The 26,192-nt window shown below is 50.2% G+C and overlaps 1 protein-coding gene across 1 annotated transcript; it reads left to right on the top strand.

Annotated features, from left to right (window-relative positions):
- Nucleotides 1-150: 150 nt before the first annotated feature.
- On the top strand, nucleotides 151-23,928 carry ITM2C (integral membrane protein 2C). The gene is made up of 6 exons (XM_064435875.1): nucleotides 151-314; nucleotides 14,595-14,732; nucleotides 16,308-16,496; nucleotides 16,762-16,872; nucleotides 21,091-21,241; nucleotides 22,944-23,928. The coding sequence occupies exons 1-6, from the start codon at nucleotides 201-203 to the stop codon at nucleotides 23,033-23,035; spliced, it is 795 nt and encodes a 264-aa protein (XP_064291945.1). The 5' UTR covers nucleotides 151-200; the 3' UTR covers nucleotides 23,036-23,928.
- Nucleotides 23,929-26,192: the final 2,264 nt, after the last annotated feature.

Here is a 26,192-nt window from a genome sequence, read left to right as displayed (position 1 = left end):
CCGGGGGCGGCTGTGAGGGCTCGGTGCCCGCCCTGTGCCCGCCCGGGGCTGTGAGGGCTCGGTGCCCGCCCGGTGCCGGGGGCGGCGGTGAGGGCCCGGTGCCCGCCCGGTGCCCGTGCCGGGCCCGGCGCTGAGGGCGGGCGCGGCGCGGCCCCTCCCCGGGGCGGTGCCGGGGCCGGCTGTGGCGGCGGAGCGGGGCCATGGTGAAGATCGGTGTCCAGCAGCCGCCCGCGGCGCTCAAGCCGCACAAGGAGAAGGAGAAGGCGGCGGGGGGCGATGGCGTGGCGGGCGCCGTGCTGCTGCCCCCGGGCGCCGTGAGTGGGGCGGGGGCCAGGGGCGGCGGGGGTCGAGGGGTGCCGGTGGTGTGGTGCTGCTTCGGACGGGCACCGGCAGCTTTACCGACGGCTTCGGGGGCTCGGTGGGCGCCCGAAGTTGAGAGGAGCGGGGCAGGGTAGCGGCGGCGTGGCGCGGGCAGCCGTCCCCGGGCGCGGGAGTGAATGCCCAGCGCACACTGTGGCAGCGGAACTCGTCCCTTCGGGCGGTTTAGCCTGCGGGAATGTAATTTCGGATTGGTCATACATGGGTGGATTTCAAATCCTAGCATCTTTTTTGAGGGCTTTGGGTTGGCACGGGGAAGAGGCAGGAGGAAGAAAGCAGATGGTGCTGGAGAAGGATGGGAAGCAGGGGGCTAAGAGCACAGACCTCTAGATGCTTTGCCGATGGGAGTTGACCCGGTGATGTGGAGCCGCTCTGCTGGCTTCAGGTGATGGGGAGGAGAGGGGAGCCATGCTCGTGCCTGCAGGGTTGGTATCCCTTCAGGCACCAGGGGAGCGAAGGCACTGGAACATCCGTAGCAGGGGCGGACCATGGGCTGGGTAGAGCTGTGTGGGTCGCTCCCGGGCCGTGTGGGCCAGGCGCTGTCAGGCAGTGCCCCTCTCCAGCACGGACAGTGAACCAGGCACGGTTGTGTTTGGCAGGAGCTGGGTCTTTGTGAAGTCTCTGATGCTGGAGAGCCCCACTTGCCAGCCCTGCTGCGAGGGTGGACCTGCTGGGTGGATTCCACACTGAGTGGTGTGAGGGTGTCCTGAGCTGGGCCTGACCCCGGCATCCCCTGTGCCTTGTTACAGCACTCCTGCTTCAGAGGAGTCCTAAATGGTATTTCTGTATTCCTCACAAATCCCTAGGCTCTGCATGTGGTCTGATCATTTATTGAACCCTAGTCTCTCTCTGACTCAAAAACCGATATGGGAGCTGTGGTTTTGCTCTGTTCCTGCAGCAGTGCAGAGTGTTCCTCCTCGTGCCTCACCAGACAAGTGGGAATTGGGAGAAGTGCTTTGCAGCAGGGGCTACAGGAGACTGCTGTGCTCTGCAGAGTTCAGAGAGTCACTTAGACCATGATGATCTCTCCCATCACACACGATGTGCTCGCAGGTCTCGGCTCTGCTGCCAGGGTCTGGCTGTTCTTGGTGTGTCATGATTGCATCTGTTAATCTCACGCCAGGGAGCTCTGCAGAGACCTGGGGGAACGTGGCTGACTGTGACCTCTTGGTGATTTCCTGACTGTATTTCCTAATTACAAACTAAGGTGCTGGTTTTCCTCCTGCTTCTGATGTCCAGCCCTGGAAGCTGACTGTCACGCTGGGCTTCCAGCTCATCCTGCCATTAAACCAGCTTTCCACAGCCAGAAACTCAGTTCTTCTGTTGATCCTGCCCGAGTTCAGGCAGGATCTGTCTATTTCTCATGAACACTGTGAGAAAAACAGTTTAAAAAGTAATAAAGTAACAGAAGCTTGTTTCTATCATTAGTGCTGCCAGATCCCAGCAATCAAAATTATTCTGATTCAGGTCCTGCCAGATGTATGAAATTGGCTTAGGTAGCAAATAATAAATTTTGAGGGTTTTATATTGCCTTGGGCTTTTCTCTGACTCTTGGGAGGCATGGTGGTGTTCTTTTAAGCCCACCTCTGTGAGCTACAAAGGAACCTAAAAACACGAATTTAGAACAAAGACTCCTCAAGAGTCTCTTGATTCCAGCAGACAGACATGTAAGAACATCCACATAAGACCCATGAAACAAGGGCAGGAGTGGGTTACAGTGAGTCTGTGCAGTGTGAGGATGTCCAGGGAGCAGCACATCCACTGACATCAGGTGGCCTCTTCCTGATGATGTTTTTCAGACCATGACAGTGGATTCTTTGTTGTGCTTGGGCTTAGCTGGACCTTTACCTTTGTAAAACACCAGCCTGTGGTGTTGGTCCTTCCATAGCCAGGCTTTCTTGCCATACTCCTGCTGCCAATAATTTCTGTCTGTGTATGTCTTTCTCAAGCTGCCTCACAGCAAAATGGCATTGGTGACATGCAAACAAGATGCTCTGCATTCCTTTCCTCTTTGATCTCATAACTTCAATCCCAGTGATAGGAGCCAGAGCTGGGAAATGATTCAGCGTCAGCTTCTGCAGCCTGGGAATGGCAGGTGCTCGGTGAATGCAAAGATGCAGCAGGCAGGAAGATGTCTGTAATGCTAATGTGTCCTGAAAAGTGGTAGGTGAGGAGTCGTGACAGCAAGCTTGCATGTGCTGAGCCTTGTTTCTCCCCTGCGCAGCTTGGCTTGAATCAGCAAGAATATGCAGTTTAAACTCCTGTCAGAAAAATCCACATAATTTTGAGACTGTTGCAAGACTTTAGGAGATTATAGAAGAAACAATCTTGTCATTAAGTAGGAACTGTGGGGATGTAGCAGCCTTGAGCAGAAGGCAGCTTGAGGTTATGCAGCCAGTAAAATAATCCCTTGTGTTCATTGGAAAATATTTGTTCAGATGCAAAATAGTATTCCGTAAGTTTTAATTGAACTCCATATTTGCAGTCTAAAATGGAAATAGACACATAGGCTGTGTCTGTAACTGCCCTGGGAAATATGCTCCTTGTGATTGTGATGAATGTTGAAATCCACAGGAACCAAATAAAACTGATAGCTGGAGCTCTCTGGTCAAAATTTGGGTTGGGTTTTTTGGGGCTTTTTTTGATCCCTTGTGCACCCCTCTAATAATTGCTTGTTATTTGGCAGAGGCAGTGCAAGAGCCAGAGGAGAAGGGGTTTCATTAACAGCTGCTGCCTGACCTGGTGCAGATGAAAGTACTGGAGGGCACCTCTCAGCCCTCTCTCTGTCCAGAGTGGGCTCTGGCTGCCCCAGTGGCCTGGCTGAGGGCTGTGCCCAGCACTCAGTGCTGCTGGGTGGGGGAAATGGGATGGGGGGAACACATCTGTGTGAGCCAGGGGCTGCTCTCACAGGAGCCTCTTGTCCTGCCTCTGGAAAAGGACTGTTTGTCTCTGGAAGGATGAGTGTCCAAGGCAGGGCAGTGTTTGCTCAGGCCTGGCTGGTGGAGAGAAGGATTTTACAGTCCAAGCAGGACTGGGAGAGCTCTCTCCATATCCACAGCCTGGTGAGCCTGCTGGAAACACCTTGGCAGTGGCTCACAGCCCCGGGGGCTGTGAGGGGCTTTCCAGGGTACACACAATGCTGTCTGCAGGCTGTGACTGATGGTTTTTGCTCTTGGCTGGTTGCAGTAATACCAGGCTTTGATTTGATGTCTTTCATCCTGTCTGCATTCCCAAAGTCTTGACTAGACTCAGTGGTCTTTGGATCACACCTTTCCTGGTTGTGTGGAGAAGTTTTTCACAAGGAGCTGCTTGCTGCCTGGTGCTGGATCCACCCAACCCTTCTGTGTCCGTGTGGTCTCTCTGTAGCTGCACCTCAGGACCTGTGTCTGCTGGGTGCCTCAGCTCCTGCCTGAGCTGTCCCAGCCTCCTCTTTGTTGCCACGTCTCCCACACCCAGCATGGTTGCCCTGCTTGGCAGAAATTGCAGCGCAAAGCCTGAAAACCACGAGGAACACATTCCCTGAGGACCCCTCTGGTGCCCAGGAAGCTCTGTTCCCTGTGACTGCACATCTCCCCGGTGAGGAGCAGGCCTGCTGTGGATGTGGAGCTCCTAAGCAGGCAGACAGTGCCTCAGTGTTGGGGCTGGTGCTGTGTCCCTGCTCCCCTGCCTTTCCTGATGCCCAGCTGGCCATGGAGAGCTGGGAATGCTTTGCATTTGCCCGAGCAAGCCCAAGAGGATCAGAGCTTTGTGGTGGCAGCAGGACAGCAGTGCCGCTTCTGGCTCTCCCAGGGGTTTGGTGCACCTTGAGCAGTGATGCTCCAGAGCTGGGTTCCAGCTCAGGGGGCAGGTGGAGGAGCAGTGGCTCTTTGGGCACATGAAGCAGAGTCACACCCACCTGTGGATGCTGCTGTGCCAATGCAGTGTTGGGTTTTGTGAGGGACTTCTTTGCAGAATATTGTGAGGTGGGAGACAGATGGTGAGGGAAGGGGATGTGAGGAAGAGTCTTCTTTTAAAAAGAGGCTTTTTCACAAAGCAAGCTGTAAATTCAGAGAGAGGAAGGAAAAGCTTGCTGGCAGCAGTGTGGATTGATTGTGCTCATTGACATGTTTGCAGGCTTGAGTCCAGGCTTGAGGCTCTTGAGCTGCGGGGGTTCTCACCATGTTCAGGCTTAGGGAGTTGAATATGGTAGATCCTAATTTTAAGAAGCAGCCTCCTGTGACAGAAGGTTATTCCTGGTCTTTGCCCAACCCTCCTATAACCACATGGGCTGAAATGGTGATTTCAAATGGAGTTGTTTGCTTAAAGAGAAGCACTGTCATTTGATTTTGGTTCTCTGTGGTTTGGGGATGCTTTGGAACCAGAGAAAAAGGTCTGAATTGGAAAAAGAAGGATGTCTCTGGACCCCTTGCAGGATCTGCTCTAGTGAAGTACTAGACTTCAGTGTCTTACTGGACTCCAGACATGAATATTTGATATTCCAGCTGAGCATGACAAAGGATCTGGCTAAAACTGGCAGAGGGATTAGGACAGAGAATATCTATTCCAAGCAGAAACATTATAAATGCAACCGAATTTTGAAACATGTAGCTGTCTTTCACCAAAGAGATGTAGACTGAAGAGCTGGAGAGTGAGGAACTGGAAATAGCTGTCCAGGGGTTTGTGTTCTCTCAAAGCTGGGGGAGAGCTGGAGCCAGCCCAGCTTTGCATGGAGGAGCTCTTCACATGGGAAGAACCTATTGCATTTACCTGCTTTGGGCACAGCGGCTTTCGTGAGGTTCTTTTTGGCAAAACACATAAAACCAAGAAATAGTTTAAAAAAAATAATTTCAAAGGGTGCAAATGAACCAAAAGTAAGTACGGGACAGAAGCCCAGAGAAGGGAGCTGCATCCAGCAGGGCACTGCAGGCAGGTCTGGAGAGATGGAGGGTGAGGTGTTCCCATGCGCCGCTCTGCAGTTCCTGATCTTGTGCTGTGAAATGTTTGCTCATTACCAGGATTACAGGAGATGGAAAAGGCATCTTCACTTGTAGGTACATATTTTCTTCCCAAGTGATGTGTGAGAACCTAGGAATGTTTGGGGTTTTTTTTAATGCCAGTGTTACCATTTGAAGGAGGACAGTGTGAGTGTTCTGGTTTTTTTCACTTATCTCTCTGCACTTGCTTTTCAGAGTTGTTTTCCTTGGTGCCATGCACTACCTTTGAAGTCAGTTTGAACAACAAAGAGAAGGGTAAATTTGCCTCCTCTCCCTTGCTGTTGTTAAACTAGACACCTTTTCTTTGTGGTAAATTTTCAAGTGTAGGATTGACTGTCAGAGTTTTCCTATACTGTTGCTGGGAGAAGAGATAATAGCTGTCAGTGTTCCAGAAGGGAGCAGTGACTTCATTTTATGGTGTGACACTGTGCAAGTCCTGATTTTCAGGGAAGAAGCAAATGCTGTAACCTGAAGTCTGGTTCCTTGAAGATGATTGAACTTGTCCTCCAGGAGATGCTGGACTCTGCCCCTCTGCTCGGAGTGATCAGTGCAGGTTTCTGGCTGGGACTTGTCCCTCTTGTGTGCAGAACCAGCAGAAGGCAGGATGTTCTTGGGCATCTTGGGCATGGCTGTGTCCTTTCTTCCAGCTTTTGGGAATCAATCACATCTAGAGGAAGAGTGAGGAGGACATGCTGGCTTCATTGACCATAGCCAGATCAGCAGTGCTTGGCTTGCTCTTGGTGAGATCCAGAATGCCTGATTTGACCATCTCTGCCTGCCTTGACTGTGCCAGCTCCGAGGTCGGTGCTGTGATTTTAAATTGTACACCCCCCAAAGCTCTCCAGACATGGAGCTTTTGAGGGAAGCAGTGTGAGAGCCCAGTGGCAGTGTCCAGGTGAGTCCTGGGCCCAGCTGTTGCTCTGCTCTGGTGCTTCATTAGCATCCAAAGGCATCACTAGAGGTGAAAAACTTCAGGTGAAATAGTGTGAAACCTTTTGATGTGTTTTTTCCCTGTCACATTTTCTTCTTTCAGATGTGCTGCCGCAGCACCCAATCCTTCACACCTCTTGCAAAATCAGCCTCTGTCTCCCTTGCCTTGTGCCAGGGCCCCCTGCATGGGCTGCTAGCTTGGTTTGTTTTACAGGAGAGCAGTTGTACAGTTGCAGTCTGGGACAAGGGGAGTGTGTCCCGAGGGACAGCTCAGCATTTTGGCTCATGAAGCAGGCTCATGGCTTGCTTCTTCCAAGCCCTGCATGATGGTTTTGGTAGCAGCTTCTCTTCCCTTCACCTGGGAGGAGAAGGAAGGCTGAGCTACACCAAGAGCAAGCTGAAAGCTGTTGGCATTTCCTTACCTCAGTTTTGCAGTGTTCTTGAATATTTTTGGCATTTGTGAGAGGTCTTTTAAGGAGTCAGGTGTCTGCCCACCTGCATATGTCTTTACTTTTGAGTCAAGGCTCTCTTTAAATTTGCCAGCCTCTCAGTTTAAGACCTTCCCCTATTCCCTGAACAGCTGCTCTGCTCCACTCTTGCTTGAGCTGCCTTTTGCCTATCATTGCTCTAGAGAGATTTTGAGGCTTAGTGCCAAAGCTTAACCTCCATTCTACTCCTGGGGAAGATTCCCATTCTTTTAATGCCGCCTCCCACTTCAGGGAGTCTTTTGTAAAAAACCCCTAAACAACCCATGGCCTTCACATGGCTGTGCTGGCTCCTTCCCTCTCCCAGGTGAGGTCTGCCCAGGTGCTCCAGAGCCTTTGAGCTGTGGTCTTGGAGCTGCTCCATGGCAGGGACTGATTTTCCCCATTATTGCAGTGAGTGGCCTGGAAATCAGGCTGTGTTTATCTGAATCAGTATTTTGGCAGTCAGGCTGTTAAATGCCCAGGTTGGGATTTTTTTTGCCACTTTGTCACAGCTGTTTATTTTCTCTCTGCCTGCCTCTCTGTTCAACATGATGCTCAGGGCTTCAGCTGTGAGCGTGGTAAGAACAGTCTTGTTTTTACCAGGGGCTTTGTTAGCTCTGCTAATGCTCTGAATGGTTGTACTCCTGGGAGAAGGAGAGGGAGGCTGGAATCATTCCAGCTGGAAGTTGTTGTGCTTCTGCCAAAAAAACAAAACAAAACAAAAATATGGAAATTAATTCCTCACCCCTGTGCAAAGAGGGAGGAGAAACAGCCCCTTAGTTCCATCAAGGGATGAAAAAAGCAGAAAAGAGGGGGATTTATATCTCTCTTGCCAGTGAGGGAGAAGGAAAATATGATCACTGAGTGCTTAGGAGCTCCCACATGCTAGGCTGCATTTTTAACATCCTGCTGTCTTTGTCGTATAGCAACAATGCTGGGGGTTTTAATTAGCCAGTGGTTGTTTTTGATATTCTAATTTCCAGCACTGTGAAGTGACTCCTGAGGCAGGTGGCTTTGTTGCTAGTCACATGCTGTGGTGTCACTCAAAGGTGTGAGTAGATTCATTTATTGCAACTTTTTTCCTTTAGCTGTGATGGTCTCTTAATTACCAGCTAGCTTTTGGGTTTTGGTTTTTTTTTTTTTTTTTTTTTTTTTTTTTTTTTGTGGTTTTTTTTTTTTTTTTTTGCTTCCAGGCATCTTTGAGTCCAAAAGTTGTTTTCTCTGTGGAAATGCTGTCGGGTGGCCAGTGCAAGCACTGCTCAAGCAAGGACTGTGAGCAGGGCTTTGGTTGCCTTGGAAACCTTGTGCCATATATATATGTGTGTGTGTGTGTGTGTGTGTATGTGTTTTCCTCTCTGTGCATGCACATGTTTCCTTTTCTGACCTAGAGCATCAGAAATGCCCTCCAGCCTGGAAGGACTCTCCTCCCATGTGTGGGCTCCTTGAGAGGCCTCTCATTGCCAGTGCAGAGCTCTGACCCCTCTCAGCCAGGGCAGTTCCTCAGCCAGTCTTCCCGCACGGGCTCACCCAGTATTCTCCTCATTTTGCTTCCTCTCCTCTCTCCAAGCATAACTGCTCTTGAACACAGGACTCATTTTTAGTTCATCTGGCACAGGAGCCTTCTTTGGAGTGCTGGGGGTGCTTTGATGGATGCCAGGATGCCTTTGCTGTGATATTTTATCTCTGTTCCTCTCCCTCTTCTTGTCTTCCCGTGTCTGCCTGTTCCCTGTGTGTAGTCTCTCACCTCCCTTGTGCAGAGCTTGGCAGGTGCTCCAGCCTGGAGCCTGCCTGCCCACCCAGCTCGCTCTGGTCATCCCTGGGGGCTCTGCACCACTGAGCTCCCCTGTGCTGGAATTCCTGAGTACAGACATGGATGGCTGTCTTTGGGAGGCAGCTCTGGATTTCTCCACCTTACAGTGTATCCCTCGAGCTCTGCAGTGCCTCTCCTGGAGCAGGGAGCAGCAGGGAGTGCCCAGCCCCTGCGGGAAGCAGGGGTGTGGGTGGGTGGGGGCTTTGCTTCACAAGGAGAAAGAGCAGGTTCTGGGTACAGGCACGGGGGTCACCTCCCCAAGAGGGGACACTGGCTAAGCCATCACATCAGAGGAGAGCTCAGTCCCTTCCAGCTTACACCTGCTGTAAGTGGCAGCACTGCAGTTTTCCAGCAATCAGCTGTGGTGGTTTTCCACTTGAAGTCAGTGGAGGTGCCACTATTGCAAGTGCTTATGTATTGTAAAGCAGTTACTGATTTTGCTGTGAATATGGGACTTGATGTGCTGGAGGTAGCGACCTTGACCTGCTATTTTTTGTTTTCCCATAGTCCATATTGGCCTTTGGCTACCAGAAATGAGTGAACTGCAAGGTAAGTTAGATAGTTCTGATGAGGGTTCCTTAAGTTTGGAGCCTGCATCCTTTGAGGAAGCCATGGCAGTGTCTGCAGTTATGTCAGTGCATCAAACACTGAGAGCTCAGGCTGCTGCTCCCTTGAACAGTGTCCCATAGAGTGATGACATGTTTTACATGGCACTGCTCTCCAAACTGCATCCCTTTGCGTTGCATTTCTCTCCTCACTTGTCAGTCATCAAAATCACATCTACTATTTTTAGTCACCCCACGCTTCTTTTCCTGTTGGGGGTGTATATTTAGACACTTGCCAATCTCTGTCACCAGTCTGTCAGGCCTTGCTACACCTAAAATGAAAGATTTCAAGGCTGTGTGTTTCAGAAATGCAGGAACCAGGGTTTGTGGAGGCCTGCTCTGTTTCTGAAGCTGCAGCAGCAGAAAAGGGCCACGAGCTGAGCCCATCTCTGCTGAGACAATGTGTGACTTGGGAAGGGATTGAGGCGTGACACGACACTTCTAATTTTCTCACTTCTGTCATCTTCAGCAAGACATGGGTGATGAAGGAGCAATAATGTCACATTTCTATTTTTATAACCTTCTCCTGTATTAATGAGAAATTCCAAAGGCAGCATCTCACCAGTTATGGTTCTTGTTAGCAGCTCCTCCAGCGCTGTGTCCAAAGGCTCAGCACTGTGAAGCTGGGGGAGCTGGCTCAGCCACAGGTGTCTGGGAGGTTTCCCTCCTCTGACTCACTGTGGCCTTTGAACTTGATTTCCAAACCTTGGACCAGACATTGTGCCCAGCCAGGTTTTTGTCCCCCACCCCCTTGTGGGAGAACTGCTCCTTAACCATTCAGTACCAAACAGGGATAACAAGACACCAGCCATTTTCATAATGCCCTCAGCAAGACCTGAAATTCCAAAGAAAATCCACAAAGACCGAATTAGGATTTTTCCCCACCCCTCAGGCTACTTTCAAGCCTCCTCTACCCCATGGTCTGTATGATGCCTCCATCCTTTCCCCTCTGTGTATTTGTTGCCTGTACTCTGTTGCTGTGCTGGCCCTGTGAGCTGGCAGGGCACTGAGTCATAGTGAAGAGCCTGTTTTATCTGAGGAAAGGAATTCCTTTTTATATTCCAATATCCTGTCTGCTGCGGGTGCTGGGCTGAATGGCTGACAGCAGTCAGAGTCAGCATGTCTGGGAGCTCAGGCTTCTGTGTGGAGCTGCCTCTGACTGTCCCAGGAATGAAGGATTATCAGAACAATGCCAGGCAAAAAAGCAACATGTGCAGGTGCTTTTTGTGACAGGTGGGTGCTTTTTCCCCCATTGTCCATGCAGGGGAAGAGCGAGCTGTGGCTTCCCCTTGGGTTGCAGAGCATAAGGAACTCTACCCAGTGCCTGTTCTGAAATGGTCCCCTGGAAAGGGAGCTGGCCCAGCCCTTTCTGTAGGGTCAGCAAAGTGGCACTGCCAAGGAAAATGGAGCAAAGAAGGGATCACTGCGTGGAGAGGCTGTGGGATGCTCTGCAGAGCTTTGGGTGTGTCTGTGCATCTTCCACACATACACATCTCTAGTGCCTGGACTGTGCATGTGCTGCCCTTCTGCCACTGCTCTTGCTTTTCCTTCTGTTCTTTCATGGAGAAACAAATAAATGTTTGTCCTCTGCTCAGCCAGGGAGGGGAGGAAGGGCCGTATGTTCATTTTTGTGTAAAATACATCCAGCTCTTGGAATATTGTGTTTAAAACAATGAAAAGAGGAAAGCCAGTTTACTCAGCTGAAATACCTGTCCCTGCCTCTGCCCAGGGACGGTTTTGAGCCCAACCTTTCCCATTCCTCTTGGCCAAAAAAACCCAACCTTGATCAAGGCAGGAAATTAATAGGATGGCTTTTTGCAAGGAGTGCATCTGGTTAATGAATTTTCTGGAATATTGTTAAATATCTGGTGAATGTACAGCTTTCTTGTGTGTTAATATTTTGATTTTTGTCCTTTGGAAATGCACACCTTGAGGGCATGAACTGCTCTTCAGAAAACCCTGCTGCCAAGTTTTATTCTCCCCTTGCTGGGGAGCCAGGCATTCCTAGGCAAGAAGAGATGGAAATAATCTGTGATGGATTTTCTGGTTTTTAGAGTACCCTGTTTGTACTGCAGGGAGTGGGGGTCCTCTGGGGAAGGTGGTGTGTAGTGTGTAGTGGCATGAGCAGGGCAGCAGCCTGTGTAACAAGCTTGGATTTTCCAGGCTGGTGCAGATGGGGTATCCTGGGTGAAGAGCTGTGCCCTGCTCCATCCATGGGCTCTCCGTGCTGGGGATGCCTCCAGCCCCAAGCCGAGGTGCAGACTGCCTTAGCTGCATTTAATTGTGATTTATTCACAGTGATAAAGGCTGGAGTCCTTTCCATCTGTAGGGCTGGGGGATGGAGACACACATTTTTAGTCAGGTTTTCCAGGTGATTTTTATGCAGTATTTTGCAGGACTGTGTTAATTGTTCCCCTTGGCATGGCTGGCTGCAGAAACCACTGCCTAAACTGCTGCTCCATCAGAATGGTTGCTGTTGATTTTTTTCTTTCTTCCCTGAAAATTTGGGGGCTTGTTTAATAACTTCTTCCAGATAAAAGCTCTGCTTTGCTTCTCCGACGTTCTTCCACAGCGCAAAGCTCTGGCATTTTTCCTGAAGCCAGGAATGTTTTGTAGGGAGCAGAACCCATCTTTGGCAGCGAGAGGTCAGATGTCTCACAGTGTCTTTGGTCATGCAAAGAGCTGCCCTAGCAAGTAGCAAACCATTGTGGGCTTATTTCCCCTCTCTACCATTATTCAAGCACAGCTTTTCTCTTATTGGGAGTATTTTTTTCGCTTTGAGTGGCTGTGTCCTCATGAAGCCTCTCTCCAGCCCACCACAGGAACAGCGGTGCATTAACTGCCACAGCAGCCTGGCACCCTTGGGATATGGTTCACTTGCAGAGCATTAAACGTTTTCTCAGCCTTACTTCAGTGTCAGGAGATCGTCTCATTCCTCTTCATCCCCACTGTCTGCACTTTTTCTGTGGTGACAAGTGTCTGGGGAAAGCTGGTTTTGTGAAACACTTGACATCCAGCATGACTTCCTTGTCCTAGTAGTTCATGTCAGAGAGCCTTTAAACTTCCTCTAGTAATGTGATTTTTTTATTTCTTTCTGTTCTTTATGGTTGTTAGAGTTGCTGCCCATTGTCTGCAGTAGGAGAGGAAAAATGTAATAGTTTTCAGCTTGCTCATCCCTTTTATTTGCTGGAGGAGCAGCAGCAAACTGATTGCAGTGATCCTTCAGTGCAGGGAGCTGGAGGTGAATCCAGGTGCCGTGGGTCTTTCAGCAGCTGGGATGAAGGAGAAATAAATGTAGATTAATTTCTCCTGGAGATGTGCTGGAATTGTAGCTCTCCCAAAGCAATTTGGTCTTGGCAGTTACCAGGCTGAATGTGGCTTGGAATAAAAAGTCAGTGGGTGGGAGAGGGGCTGCAGGCTCCTGGCTCTGGCCCTGTTCCTGCATCTCAGTGGAGCTCAGGCGCAGGGCAGGAGCAGGGAATCCCCACCTGGCAGGGTCCCCACAGGTGCCTCAGTGATGCTGGGGTGTCCCAGTCTGGGACAGGAATGATGCCTCTGAGCCTGGCACTGAACTGCTGCCCTTGCAAGGGCTGCTCCATGGTAGGGAAAGGGGAAAGAGGGGTTTGCTGCCAGCTGGGCTGGGCAGAGCTGGGCAGATGCCACCAGAGGGTGGCAGGGGCGCAGGGCCCTGTCCTGTTGGGGCTTCAGCCCTGGCAGCACCCTGTGGGTCTTGAACACATTATTCTGGAGAAACATCTCCTCCTTTAAGAACTGATGAACCTTAGAAATGAGAGGCTGATGTTTGCTTTCCAGCCTGTTCCTCCCGTTCGTAGCAGTCTCCAAGTAGCTGTGGAGAGTGTCTGTGGTCAAACACATCAGATCTCAGACTGCACAGAGGGAGTTAATCTGCAAGAGCCCTCCCTGGTGCCTCTCTCCCCGGCCTGCCTGCTCAGCTGAGGGCAGCTTTCAGCTCTTCTCTGTGGAAACTGGGGCATCTCTCAACCAGCTTCTTTCATCTGCTTCTGAAAGGCCTTACATCATTCTGCTTAACATTTGAAGGGTTATTTTGGTAGTAAAAACAAGAGCATCAGGGGTTGGGATGAGCTGTCTCCAGGAGGTAACCCTGCCTTTGCGCTGCCCTCTGTTTTCAGGGCTGTGACAAGGTGAGCTGGCTACTGTCTGTGTAGATTGGGCAGCACTCTGAAGAGGACAGGTCTGTTTTCTTTTGATGTTCTGTCCATTTTCCTGGGAGCTGTGCTGCAATGTGCTTGAAAATGAAGTTGAGATCAGTGCATCTGTTTGTGTCAGCTCACCCCAGCAGGGCCAGGAGGTACCTCTCTGGGACCAGTAATTCCCATGACAAAAATTTCCAATTAGAAATTCTGCCGTGAGTGGCAGCATTTAAACTAAAATTTTTGACTATAAATACATAAATGCTGTTACATTCAGTAACCAGGAACTAAGAGTTCCTGATTTTATTTTTTATTTTTGGTCAGTCTTTACATCCCACTGAAACAAAGCTTGTCTTTGTTCTGAACAATTGGTGAGAAGCTGATGATACATATGTCTGTGTATGTTCACACAGACACACATTGTTTTTCAATACCTACAAATATATAGGTATATAATGTATATTGTGTGTGTGTCTGGGGTAAGGGAGGCAAAATGCACAAGTGTTTTACTGTTGCCGGGTTGAAGTAGCTGTGCAGGGCAGTGCCTGCCCTGTTCATTGCACAATACAACTTCTTTGGATAGGACAGCAGGTTTCTGATGCCCCAGAGCACCCTTTGGGTGGAAGAGCAGGTTGCTGGTGCCCTGCAGCACCCTTGGATGGAACAGTGCATTGCTGGTGCCCTGTGAGCACCCTTGGAGCATACAGCAGGTTGCTGGTACCCCAGAGCACCCTTGGAGGGGCCAGCAGGCTGCTGGTGCCCTGGAGCACCCTTTGGGTGGAAGAGCGGCTTGCTGGTGCCCTGGGAGCACCCTTGGGGGGGCCAGCAGGCTGCTGGTACCCCAGAGCACCCTTGGAGCAGACAGCAGGTTGCTGGTGCCTTGGGAGCACCCTTGGGGGGGGCAGCAGGCTGCTGGTGACCCAGAGCACCCTTGGGGGGCAGCAGGCTGCTGGTGCCCTGGAGCACCCTTGGGGGGCAGCAGGCTGCTGGTACCCCAGAGCACCCTTGGGGGGGCCAGCAGGTTGCTGGTGGCCCAGAGCACCCTTGGGGGGGCCAGCAGGCTGCTGGTACCCCAGAGCACCCTTGGGGGCCCAGCAGGCTGCTCGTGGCCCAGAGCACCCTTGGGGGCCCAGCAGGCTGCTTGTGGCCCAGAGCACCCTTGGAGGGCCCAGCAGGTTGCTGGTACCCCAGAGCACCCTTGGGGGCCAGCAGGCTGCTGGTGGCCCAGCAGCAGCTGAGGGCCGGTGTTGTGTCCCCAGGAGGAGCCGGGCCCCGCGGCGCAGGGCCGCCGCTCGTCGCTCAGTGGGGTGTGCTACCTGACCATGGGCCTGCTGGTGCTGCTGCTGGGGCTGGTCTTCGCATCGATGTACGTCTACAGATACTTCTTCATCACCCAGGTAGGAGACACGTGGGAAGCACTTCTGGCTCCATCAGTGCGAGCAGCCAGGCCACCTTTGAGAGAGGTGCTGCTGGGTTTTGTTGCCCGCGCTGTGCTAACTCAGGAGCCAGGTTGCTGGGCACTGCAGATGAGCATTTCTTAAGGTGGTAGGCTCAGGCTGACCTCCATTCCCAGTGCCAGGAAGGGCCTTCCAGAAATCCTCCCTTATGGCTTTGTTTTGCTTTCTTTTCAACTGCATAAAAATATCCTGCCAGTTGTACCTTCTAAACCCCACATCACTGCTGTCTGGGGTACAGCAGTCTGAAAGCATGGCTTGTAAGGGGAGAGCAAACCTGGAGAGAACAGGGGAGTACAGGCAAGGGAACAGCTTTTTGCAGTGGGTTTGGTAGGCTCTAGCACAGAAAAACTCTGTGGGTGTGACAAAAATAGGTGCTGCTATTAATAAAGTAAGCAGAGAAGTAAGAACTAAGTGGGAGATGATGTAGAAAGGGAGCCCTCAACCTCCATTAAATTCAGCACCTTTTCTTCCATAGTCTTTGCAAAGCCTGGCCTGGCCTGCCCAAGGCACTGGGCTGGAAGCACTGTGGAGGGTCAGAACACAGGGAATGAGACAAGGCAGAGTTGCTTTTTGAGGAGGAAACTGCTGAGCTCTGGCTTGCTGAGTGTTTAGCCAAGAAACCCCAGAGCACTGATTTGCGCTGGAGCCCTCGTTGTGCTGTGGAGTGGCTATTAGTGAATGAGTTCTCCCAGGACTGCTGCTGCCTCCATCTCTGCAGCCAGCACTTATCCACTCAGCAGAAGAGTTTTTTTATATACTCCTTTTCTCCATAAATTTCCTTGCTGTAAAATTAATTTGCAGTCTTTGTTTCAAGAAATCATCAGTGCTTTACTACCCGTTCACATTTACATCTCATCTGGAAATACTGTGACAGCCCCAGGGCTGCTCTCCCCTCACACACAGCCCTGTCCCAGGTGAGGACACCTGTCCCTGGGCTTTTGGTGGAGGCACTTCCCTAGGAGAAGCAGTCCTGGCCCCAAGGGAGGCCCTGGCAGGGACACCTTCCAGGCTGCTCAGAGAACAGCAGCTCCTGTTTTGCTGTGAGGTGGATCCACTTTGTTTTGCTGCATTTGCCACTCCAAGCTACAAAGGCCTCTGGAAATGATTCTCTACTTGGCCCAAGCTTCTATGCCTCCTAGAAAATAGGCAGTTTTTTCTATGCCTCCTGTAGAAAAATGCAGTTACTGGAAGCCATGGCCATGGAGGGATGTGAACAGCCTGGTGAGGAAATAGAAGAGCTTGCAGGCAGTCAGTTTGCCTTTCTGAATTACTCCTCATGAAAGCTGTCAGGGATTTCTTTATTCTGTTTGGACCTGGCTAGCATGAAGTGAGATGTGATCATTTCACAAGGGTCATTTGCACTGGGTTCACCAAGAATGTTGTCTGGTAAAAAGCTTGATCTTAAAATATCTTCAAGCATCTGAGGAGTGTTACCCAGCAGGGGTATACTCCTGCCCACGCTTGCTGTAGCTGTTGGGGGGTTGTGTTGTACCCTGCCTGGATCTGTCCCCACAGCTGCCCCGTGAGAGCGTGTTCCACTGCGGGGTCCTGTACGAAGACTCGCTGTACTCGCCCTTCAAAGGGCAGCTGGAGCTGCACGAGGATGTCAAGATCTACATTGAAGAGAACTACGAGCAAATCAACGTCCCAGTGCCCCAGTTTGGAGGGAGCGACCCTGCAGACATCATCCACGATTTCCAGCGAGTAAGGAGCTCCTGGGGCCTGTGGGGGCCCAGCATGGGGCCAGCTCTGTGTTCATGGCCTAGCACTGTCACTGTTGTCACATAATCTATTCTGAGGTGTCCTCCTGCCCAAGGCCCTCCCCAGGTTTTTCCAACCCGCTCTGCTTGCTTGGTAGGGAGGTTTGTTTAACACAGTGTCCTGTGTTCCCTGAATTCCCTCTTCTCACCCATTTTCCCAGCCAGAGTTCTTTGCAGAGGCTCAGTGTCGTTCCTGTGCTTGCGTGCAGGGTCTGACAGCATATCATGACATAACACTGGACAAGTGCTACGTCATCGAGCTCAACACCACCATCGTGATGCCTCCGCGCAACCTGTGGGAGCTGCTGGTCAACGTGAAGGTACAGCTGCAGCCCTGCTCCTGCATGATTTCCTTCAGTGGGCTCCTGGCTGCCAGCTGGCAGCTCCTGGGAAATCAGAGCTGCTGTGTCTGGGGAAGTGAGCCTTGGCCCTGAGTCTCATGGAGAGTGAAGGCTTCAGCAGGTCTAGCTGAAGTAGTGATTGTGCAGACAGCACAGTGATGCTGGCATGATGATCAGCCTGACCAGGGAGACACAGAGAAGCAGCAGGTTCCTTCCCTCTGGTGTTTACTGATTGTAGGAATCAAGAGGAAAAAAGAAAAAATTCCTTCCTTTCACCCTCCTGTGTTTTGCACTGTGGTTTGTCAATTGCAGAGCTCTCAGTGTTCCTTGGGGAGGAACAGGCCTTCAACACTCACCTTTTGGGGGGAATCTGTGCTGCCCTCCCTTCTGGGCTGCAGCACCAGGCTTGGGCTCATGCAGTTATGCTCACAGCCAGCATTAATTTGGTTTAGTACCAGCGATTTTGTTCAGTTCAGAAGCCTGTGCTGCTGAAAGCAGCCATCTTAAAATAGAATACTATTTAATCTTCACAGTAGGAAAAAAGCACAGGATTTTTCAGACTGCAAAAGGTCCATATCTGTCTCAGTCTTCTGCAGGTAAATCAAGGCACTGAGCCTGGGTCTTTTATCACTCGTGTGAGGGTTTGTTTAAAAGAAAGGGGGGGGAAAAAAGACAATTGAATTCTTACTCTTTCTTAAATTCTCTTTGCTCACTTCCTGCTGTGTGCAGTATGGTGAACTTTGCAGTGTGAGCTCAGAGACAAACAGTTATGCCCGGAGAGAGCCTGATCTCCAGTCCCTGTCAGACTCCCAGTTTGTTTCCTAGCAGTCCTCACAATTTCATGCACTGTGACTGTCTGGCAAATGTGCTGGGAACCCCGCTGGGGTACAACACACATTTACTTACAGCTCACTCCAGACCTGTCACAGCTTTTGACCCTGGCAGGTGACCAGTCCCTGGGGCAGAGGGAAACGGAAAAGGCAGGATTGCACAAGCTGAGGGAAAACAGCTGAGAGATTGGGAATGTTGGTCACATCCTAAAATAACAGATATGAACTCTCGGTCAGTAAAAATAATGCATTGTCATTTAATTTAAAAAGAGGATAACAATACAATTAAAGTGGTCTTATGTGCTTGAAGAGCCCAAAGCAGGTGTGAATTTAAGTAACCTCCTGATTATTGAGATAGGTGCTCAGTAGTGTCCAGTCTGTTTCTGGAGGCTTTAACCTTAGAGACATTCTTTTAAAGTGGTTAGCTTGGTTTTGGGCTCAGAAAAAGTTTTTCACCATGAGGGCAGTGAAGCAGTGGAACAGGGTATCCAGGAAGGTTGTACTGCCTCCATGAAATTCTTGAAGGTTTTCAAGACCAGGTGAGATAAAGTCCTGAGGTCCTTCCCCTGCTGAATTAGCTGTGATCCTATGGGCCTGTCATCTTCATGGCCACATGTGGGAGGGGTGGCCTTGCTGGTCAGGCAGAAAGCTCAAGTTTATTCCTGTTGCAGGAAGAATCTTTATGCCCTTATGACTTGTCCTGCTGCTCAAAAGTGCTGCCTTTTGGATGCTGAGTGAGCTTTGTTGGTCCTTGGACTTGGAGATTTTTGCCTTCTCTGCATTTCTGAATGCAGTCAAGTCCTTAATGAATGAGACTAATTCCCAGCAGAAAGTTTAGTTTTGGACCTGTTCAGTGGCTGCATTCCTGTTTCTGGAATCAAATCACAGTCCAGCAATTAACTCCAGCAGACTAGGGCAGCACAGGGAGTTGGGGAACCTCTTTTGCTCTTTCATCCCAGCCAGCCTGGTGCTAGGGTGCCCCTTTGCAGAGTGGCTGCCACATGCCCTGTGCCTGCTTCTTTCAGGCTTTATTCTGCACAGGTGTGACAGTTCAGTGACCAGGGCTGCATCAGTGTCTGACATAAAAGGATGCTCCCCCCGTGCAGCAGCAGGAGACTGGAGGTGACCCAGTTAAATGGTGGATGATCCACATCTCTTGCAGGACACAAGATGCTCAGAGCTTTAGCTTGCTGAAGGTTCTTGGCAGAGACTTGAAGGTACTGTCCTTGTTACACAGTCCTGCCATGGGGGAATGGTGATTCCCCCTTCACCTGCCACAGCTCTTTCAGCCTGAGACAGTGGAGAAACTGGCTGGTGTGCTCATGTCTGTCTCTCTGAGCCCTCTGTCCAGGCCAAGGGTGTGGCACATCCCGAGTTCCCACCTTGGCTGTTCCTGTGACAGCCCCTGCCAGGAACTGCTTGTATCTCACAGCCCCTCTGCCTTCTCCCCCTGAGAATCAATAATGGAATTCCCTGCAGAACTGTAGTGTTAGTGTAGTACAAACTGGCACTAATTCTCTAATCCAGCAGTGTTAGAGGACAGCCTTATTGATCTACCTGGCTGTGCCAGCCCAGCAGCACAACACTGAGCTAAGGTAGTGTGTTTCCAGGTATGTCTCTGTGGAGATAACCAGTCCTGGGAAACAGAAGAGGTGATACCTGAAATAATGCTGCTATTGCTTGCTTTTCACCTTGGTTATTGCCTTGGTTTGAAAAGCCAGGTGTCTGCTGAGGAAGGCAGGAGCCTCCCTTGAAATGAAAAATGCAAACCCCCTCCCTCTGAATTATTATAATTTTGAAATTAAGAGGCTCTCAGGCAAAGGTATGGGAATAGGAATAACAGTTCTTTACTAGGAAAATTAAAAATACAAATGCAGTAGTACAAAAAACCCCAACCCTGCCAGAGCCAGAACATGCCCTGTCCCCCTGTGGGTCAGGGTGGTGGCACAGTCTCATCCCATGGGGGCTCAGCCCTCCTGCAGTGCCAGCTGTGCTTCTGCTGGAGCAGGGATCCTGCACAAGGCTGGAGTTTTCCTCTGGAGCTCCAGGGCTGCTGGAGATGGGCCTGCTCTTCCTCTGGGAATGCAGGGCAGGAGAAAGCTGCTCCTCTGGGAATGCAGTGGGCAAAGGCTGCTGTGCTGTTCCAGGCTCAGATTGTATCCAGGTAGGAATGCTTGGCTCCTGCCCTGGGCGGAGCATCTCCCCATGGGATGCTGGAATTGGATCAGCCCTGCAGGGACACTCAGTGGCCATGGACAGCAGAGATCTGCTGGAGGGAGGATTGGCTGTGGGAGAGATAAAGAAAACTTCCCCATGAACAGCAGAGAACTGCCCAGCTCTGCAGATGGGGATAGAACACACACCCAGCTATACCTTTCAACTTGAAACAGTTATGCTTACCTTGGCCCCAGGGTCTGACAGTTCTTTTATTTCTTTGACTCTTGTTAAGGGAAAGGGACCAGAGGTGATTCTTTGCTTCATGATCTAGTTAGCATGTACTCACAAGTGCCTCCTGGCCCAGGCTGCACTTGTTACACAGCTGTTTGTTCCTACAGCAATGTCCAAACATGAAAGATGCCCTGAGCACCTGGGAATGAGCTTGCAGAGAGTCTCCAGTGCTGAGCTGAACTCCTTCCTGCAGGGGAAGATGTGACCTCCATCTCTGGGGGACACACAGAAACCCCTTTTTTTTCCATGCCCTGGTAGCTTTCTGCCATGACACTTCACTCATCAGCCTGGCCTTCATAGTAGCCTCTACCCCAACAGCAGGGATGTCACTGTGCCAGATGTTCCTGGGGCACTGAAGGTGTGTGGAGAGCTCAGTTCTTCTCTGAATGTGGTGCCATGGCCCATCTCTAGTCCCCATTCCTGTGGGCAGGACATCATTGTGGCTCTGCTGAATGGACCAGAGAGGAGAGGAGAATGTTGAAATCTGGGCTGGGCTGGTGGTATTGGGTTTTTTCTCTTTTGAAGTAAATGTAGAGTGCACATTTCATGGGAGTTCTTGGAATTTTGGTTAAGCTTTTATTTCTCTCCAGATGGCTTTGTTGTACTCTCAGAATTACAGTTTTGGGCATCCTGCTCTAAAATTTGGGTCAGTTTATAATAGGGTTGATCCTACACTGACTTCACCCCTTATGTGATCATTCCATTTTTGGATCTCATCTGTTTTGTGTGCACTGTGCTAGTAGCAAGGGACAGTTTCTTGCAAGGACAAGGTCACATGTTAACTGGCCTCAGTAAGTGGAGCTTGAGCCTCAGCAGCGAATGAATTTTCTACAGTTTGGTTGTCCATGGTGCTCTGCATGAAACAGTTGAGTTCAGGGAGTGTTTGTGCCTTATTTCAGTGGAAACCCTGTCGTTTCAGAAAGGGACATACCTGCCTCAGACGTACATAATCCAGGAGGAGATGATCGCCACGGAGCACGTCAGTGACATGGAGCAGCTGGGCTCCTTCATCTACCGCCTGTGCAGCGGCAAGGAGACGTACCGGCTGCGGCGGCGCGGCGCCCGCCGGCGTGAGAGCCTGCCCTGTCCTCTCCACAGCCTGCCCCTGTCCTCAGCCTCACCACAGCCTGCCCTGTCATCACCACAGCCTGCCCCTGTCCTCAGCCTCACCACAGCCTGCCCCTGTCCTCACCACAGCCTGCCCCTGTCCTCAGCCTCACCACAGCCTGCCCTGTCATCACCACAGCCTGCCCCTGTCCTCAGCCTCACCACAGCCTGCCCCTGTCCTCACCACAGCCTGCCCCTGTCCTCAGCCTCACCACAGCCTGCCCTGTCATCACCACAGCCTGCCCCTGTCCTCAGCCTCACCACAGCCTGCCCCTGTCCTCACCACAGCCTGCCCCTGTCCTCACCACATCAGAATGCTGTCCCATCCTCCTCACTCACATCACAGCCCTGTCCCATCCTCCTCACCCTCATCACAGTCCTGCCCTGTTCTCCTTACCCATGTCACAGTCCTGCCCCTGTCCTCACCCTCATCACAGCCCTGCCCCTGCTCCTCACCCCATGTCCCAGCCCCACTGTGGCTGGTGCAGCCATGCTGGCCTCTTCATGGTCACAGCTGGGTTTCCCTCTGGGGGTTTGTCTTGAGGCATTTCCCATCCAGTTAATCCAAGCCCAACTTCAGGATGCTGCTGCAAACGGGTGCTGGCTACTGTGTTTGTGTCATCCATCAGCCCAATACAAATCCTGCAAAAATGATTGCAGGAGCCAGCAATTCGTTTACACGTGGGCTCCTGGGGCTGCACTAATAGCAGTGCTGTTGGGAATTGTTTGGAAAATTTCCCTAATGAAGGCACCCGATTCAGTGGCAGCTATTCAGAGCAGATTCGGTCTGCAAATTGCCTTTAATTAATTAAGTTCATAATAGTATGGAAAGCATTGTGAAGAGGGAACATCGGACTGTGTAAAAATGATTTCATGGAAATTAGCAATATGTACCTTATATTGAAATGGTAACATTGCTGCAAAATACTCTTTAATAGCAGTATTTGTATTAAGTTGCTTTTAAGGTATGCTTAAAGGCTCACCTGGAACATGGACCTACAGTCAGTGGGGTTTGGATCTCTGGGGAAGCTGCAGGGTGCAGAGGTTCCCATGGCTGTAGCTGATGGTGCTTTCCCAGTGGGAGCTGCAATGACATGGAGGAGCTGCTGGCACACATTGGTTTGCTCCCATGGAGCCCTGGCACGGTCCTGCTTGTCACTGGGGCACCATGGGTTTGCTGTAAGGGGGGAGGAGCTGCCAGCAGAGCTGCCCAGAGCTGAGGACCTGCATTTGGAGGGCATGGGGAAGTATTACCCAGGGGGAAGCATTAGCCCAGGCTGGGGCCACAGCAGGATCAGGCATGCAGGGATACAAAGGAGCAGGTGTTTTAAACACTTCTTGGCTGTGCTCTGTACCAGCCTGTGACTTCTGCTGGTTTCTTGGGGCTTTCTGGTCTCTGAGATAACACTGAGAGGCTGTCAGCTGAAACCAGCTGTTGGCAGATGGCTCCTTCAGCCCATAGCAGCTCTTACTGCAGGACTGTATCCTAGAGAAGATTGTTAATTCTTCCATAGAACAGATAATGCTGCTTTCCGTATGGGCTATGTTGTCCCCCCGTTTCAGTGTTTGGAAGTTGCATCTCATCTGCTCTCCTTCCCCTCGCTTTGGTTTTTACAGATTATAATTTGTTGATTCACCTCTCTCCTCTCTTTAAATCACTTCTAGGTATCAGTCGACGTGAGGCTGGAAACTGTCATCGCATTCGTCACTTTGAAAACACTTTTGTGGTCGAAACTGTTATCTGCCAAAAGTCATAAAGCCACTCTCCAGATGTAACCTTCCTTGGCTTTGCTTGCACACACATGCTCTCAGCCCTCTCTTTAGACATGGTAATCTGGCTACTTTTTATACTGCCCCCAGCTTGTGCAGCTCTAACCTCTGGGGTCCTTTGTGACCCTTTCTTCCCTGCTACCTACCCAAGATATTGGCTGGGCTTAAATTTACACAGTGCTCCAAGATAGCTGGGGGTAGATGCAGCTTCTTCCACACCACAGGATGGGAATCTCTTTTGGGAGCAGGTTTGGGTAGAAGAGATGGCTGAGAAAAAGGAATGCTGGCAATAGGTGCTCTTTTCCTGGCTGAGCAATTTCAGGCTGGGATATTGCTCTGAGGCTGCCATGGCACTGGGACAGAGGGTGTATGCACAAGGGGAGGATTTCCATTTTGGGGCTGATATAATGACCTAAACCAGGTGCACTTTGGAAAGGAGTAGTTGTGAAGCTACAGACAGGGCAGTTTGAGAGCTCAGCAGAGGGAAGGTGGTGTCAGCAGCAGAACTGATAGTTACTGGCAAGTCAAGAAGCAGATTTTTCAAATCTTTTAACAGTGTGTATTCTTGTGTAACTCCTCCAGTGAAAGCTGTTTTGATAGTAATCACTGTAGTCCAGCTGTGTATCACATTATCTGCAGGCACCAGTGGAGTACAGATACGGACACAAGGCAAGATTCAGCTGATCAATATACTGCAGAGAAATTGTTTGAACAAAACTGCATTTCTATTGATCATCAGGCAGAAGAATTGCAGAGTAATTAAATATTCTTCCTTCCATTCCATAAATGTAGTTCAAACTAATTAGGTTCTTGAAATGCAGGCAGTTTTTTGGCTTCAGAGAATGGGGTGAGTTTCAACTTGGCACATTCTTCTTAATTGGTTTCCAGCAAATCTGGACCTGTTCACCATCTGTTGAAATGAGCTTGTTGTTTTGGAAGAGGAAGGATAAAGTAAATGCAAGTACAATCATTAACTCAGCAGAACCAAAATGCAAGTTAATATATTTTAAACTTCTGAGTGTTAATTTTATGAGTTAATTCTATGAAAACAAAACAGGATCTCAGGATGGTCATGTATTGCAATAGGAATTAGTATATCATTAGAGGCTGAGTATTTATTATTTTACATAAACATAGCTATAAATATTAATTTCTGTCAAGTAGAGGAGGGAACTTTGGTTTCATTCTGCTTTAAGCTTGATGTAAAATGAAGAATTATGTGCACTTCTTGCAGGTTGGTGTGGAAAGTTTCCCACTGCCAGATGGGCATTTATTTTTCTAGCATTGTGTTTTCCCAGCAATAACTTGCTGCTAGCCCCAGCCTTTAATTGCCAAGAGGATGACAAGAAGTGGGTCAGAGAATTGGTTCACTTAATGGCAGTAACTGGTAAATTTAAGCCCTGCGTTCCTCTTCATTTCTAGAAGCCTGAGCCTGCACTCAGGTGCCATACAGGCCTCCTGCCCTCCCCTCTGGTTCTGCATGATGTAACTGGTCATTGGATGTGCTAACTGTGCAGTCCCGCAGCTGTCAGGACAAACCTTGGTTCTTTGGGGTCAGCTCATGTGGTCACTGTTCCATAGGATGAGAATGCAGTTGTAGAAAGAAAACATAAGATGCTTTGTATATTTTGTCTGGTGGGAATCTTACTTCTTAGGAAAAACCCATGGGATAATAAAGTCTTTTACCTCTGATCTGTGAAGTGTGTGTGTTTCTCTGGAATGGGAAGCACTTGCCCCCCACAAAGCTGTTGCTGGTGGGAGGCAGCTGCTGGGGTGTCCAGCCCAGTGGGATGGAGGAGCTGGGCAGTGGGAGGATGCTGCAGTGGGGAGGCCCTTCCCGAGGGGATGGAAAGCTGTGGGGATGTGGCTGACCCACTGGGGAGCTGCTCATGCCTGCAGGCTCTGGAGGGCCCTTCCCCTCTCCCATCCCTGGGACACCTAAGTGTGGCATTCACATTCTCTGAACATGATTCCTTCGCCCAGGGTTTTTCTCCTGGGAAGCTGAAAGGCAGCGAGAGGCCTCAGAGAAAAGAAAAACAATTCCTATCTCATTTGCTTCTCCTGTGTTTTGCTGCTTTGGCATGTGGTTGGAGATTGTTTACCCACAGGTGATTGTTTCACTGGATTATGTTGTGAGTTGTTTTCACTCTTTGGCCAATCAGGGCCAAGCTGCATTGGGACTCTGGACAGAGCCATGAGTTTTCATTATCATCTTTTTATCATTCAGTAAGTATCCTTTCTGCATTCTTTAGTATAGTATAGTATTCTTTAATATAATACAGTATCATAAAGTAATAAATTAACCTTCTGACAACATGGAGTCAGATGCATCATTCTTCCCTGCCACAGGGCTCGCCGTGCATTTACAATATCCAAGGGCAGCCTGTGTGGGGAAGTAGCCCAGCTCAGGTCTCTGAAGCAGACAGATACCTCTGCTGCTTGGGTGGCTCGTGGCCACTGCATCTTTGTGCTCAGCCCTGCTCCTCCAGCTGTTTGATTTCTACAAAAATGTGTCCATTGTACCTAAGCTGCAGTTGCCTTCTGGCTGGCTCTGCAGGGCCAGCCTTTGGGGTTTTTCCTTTCCTCACTACACACAGCAGTGGGGGGTCCCTTAGTGCCCTCCCAGGCTTTCTCCCCCTGTTTCATCCTTCTGGTTGGAAAGTGTCAGAATATTTTTCCTGAACTTGACTGTTCTTTTTACAGTTAGTCTCTGGTCAGTCAGGGAGGAACTTCATGTTTCACTCATTACAGTCATTTTTGCTGAATTTTGCATTTAACTCTTCAGTGTATGGGTGCTTTTTCCATCCTGGGTTCTGAGGGGAGCTGCACCTTACAGTAACTGTATTTGCCAAAGCCTCTTCTCCCAGGCTGGCCTAGTTGGCTCTGCCTGGCTGCCCTCTTATTCCATCAGCTCTGGGCTGAGGAAGCAACTCTGCACCACTCTGTGGGAAACCTGAACCTTTCAGACATGCCTCTTGAAGGCTGAAATGCTGATACTGAGAATCCAGTAAATCCAGATAGCAGTGAGTCAGCCAACTGAGACTTGTCCACTCCAGAGAAAACTAGCTTGTGCTGTGAAACTGTGTTTTCAAAATTTCCTTCATGGTTCAGATTTTTATTTTCTGAGGTTGCATTTGTTGCCCC

This window comes from Passer domesticus, chromosome 11 (assembly GCF_036417665.1).
Source record: "Passer domesticus isolate bPasDom1 chromosome 11, bPasDom1.hap1, whole genome shotgun sequence".
Classification (NCBI taxonomy): domain Eukaryota; kingdom Metazoa; phylum Chordata; class Aves; order Passeriformes; family Passeridae; genus Passer; species Passer domesticus.
Note: the sequence above shows the minus strand (reverse complement) of the source record. Positions and strands in the feature narration are given on the sequence as shown.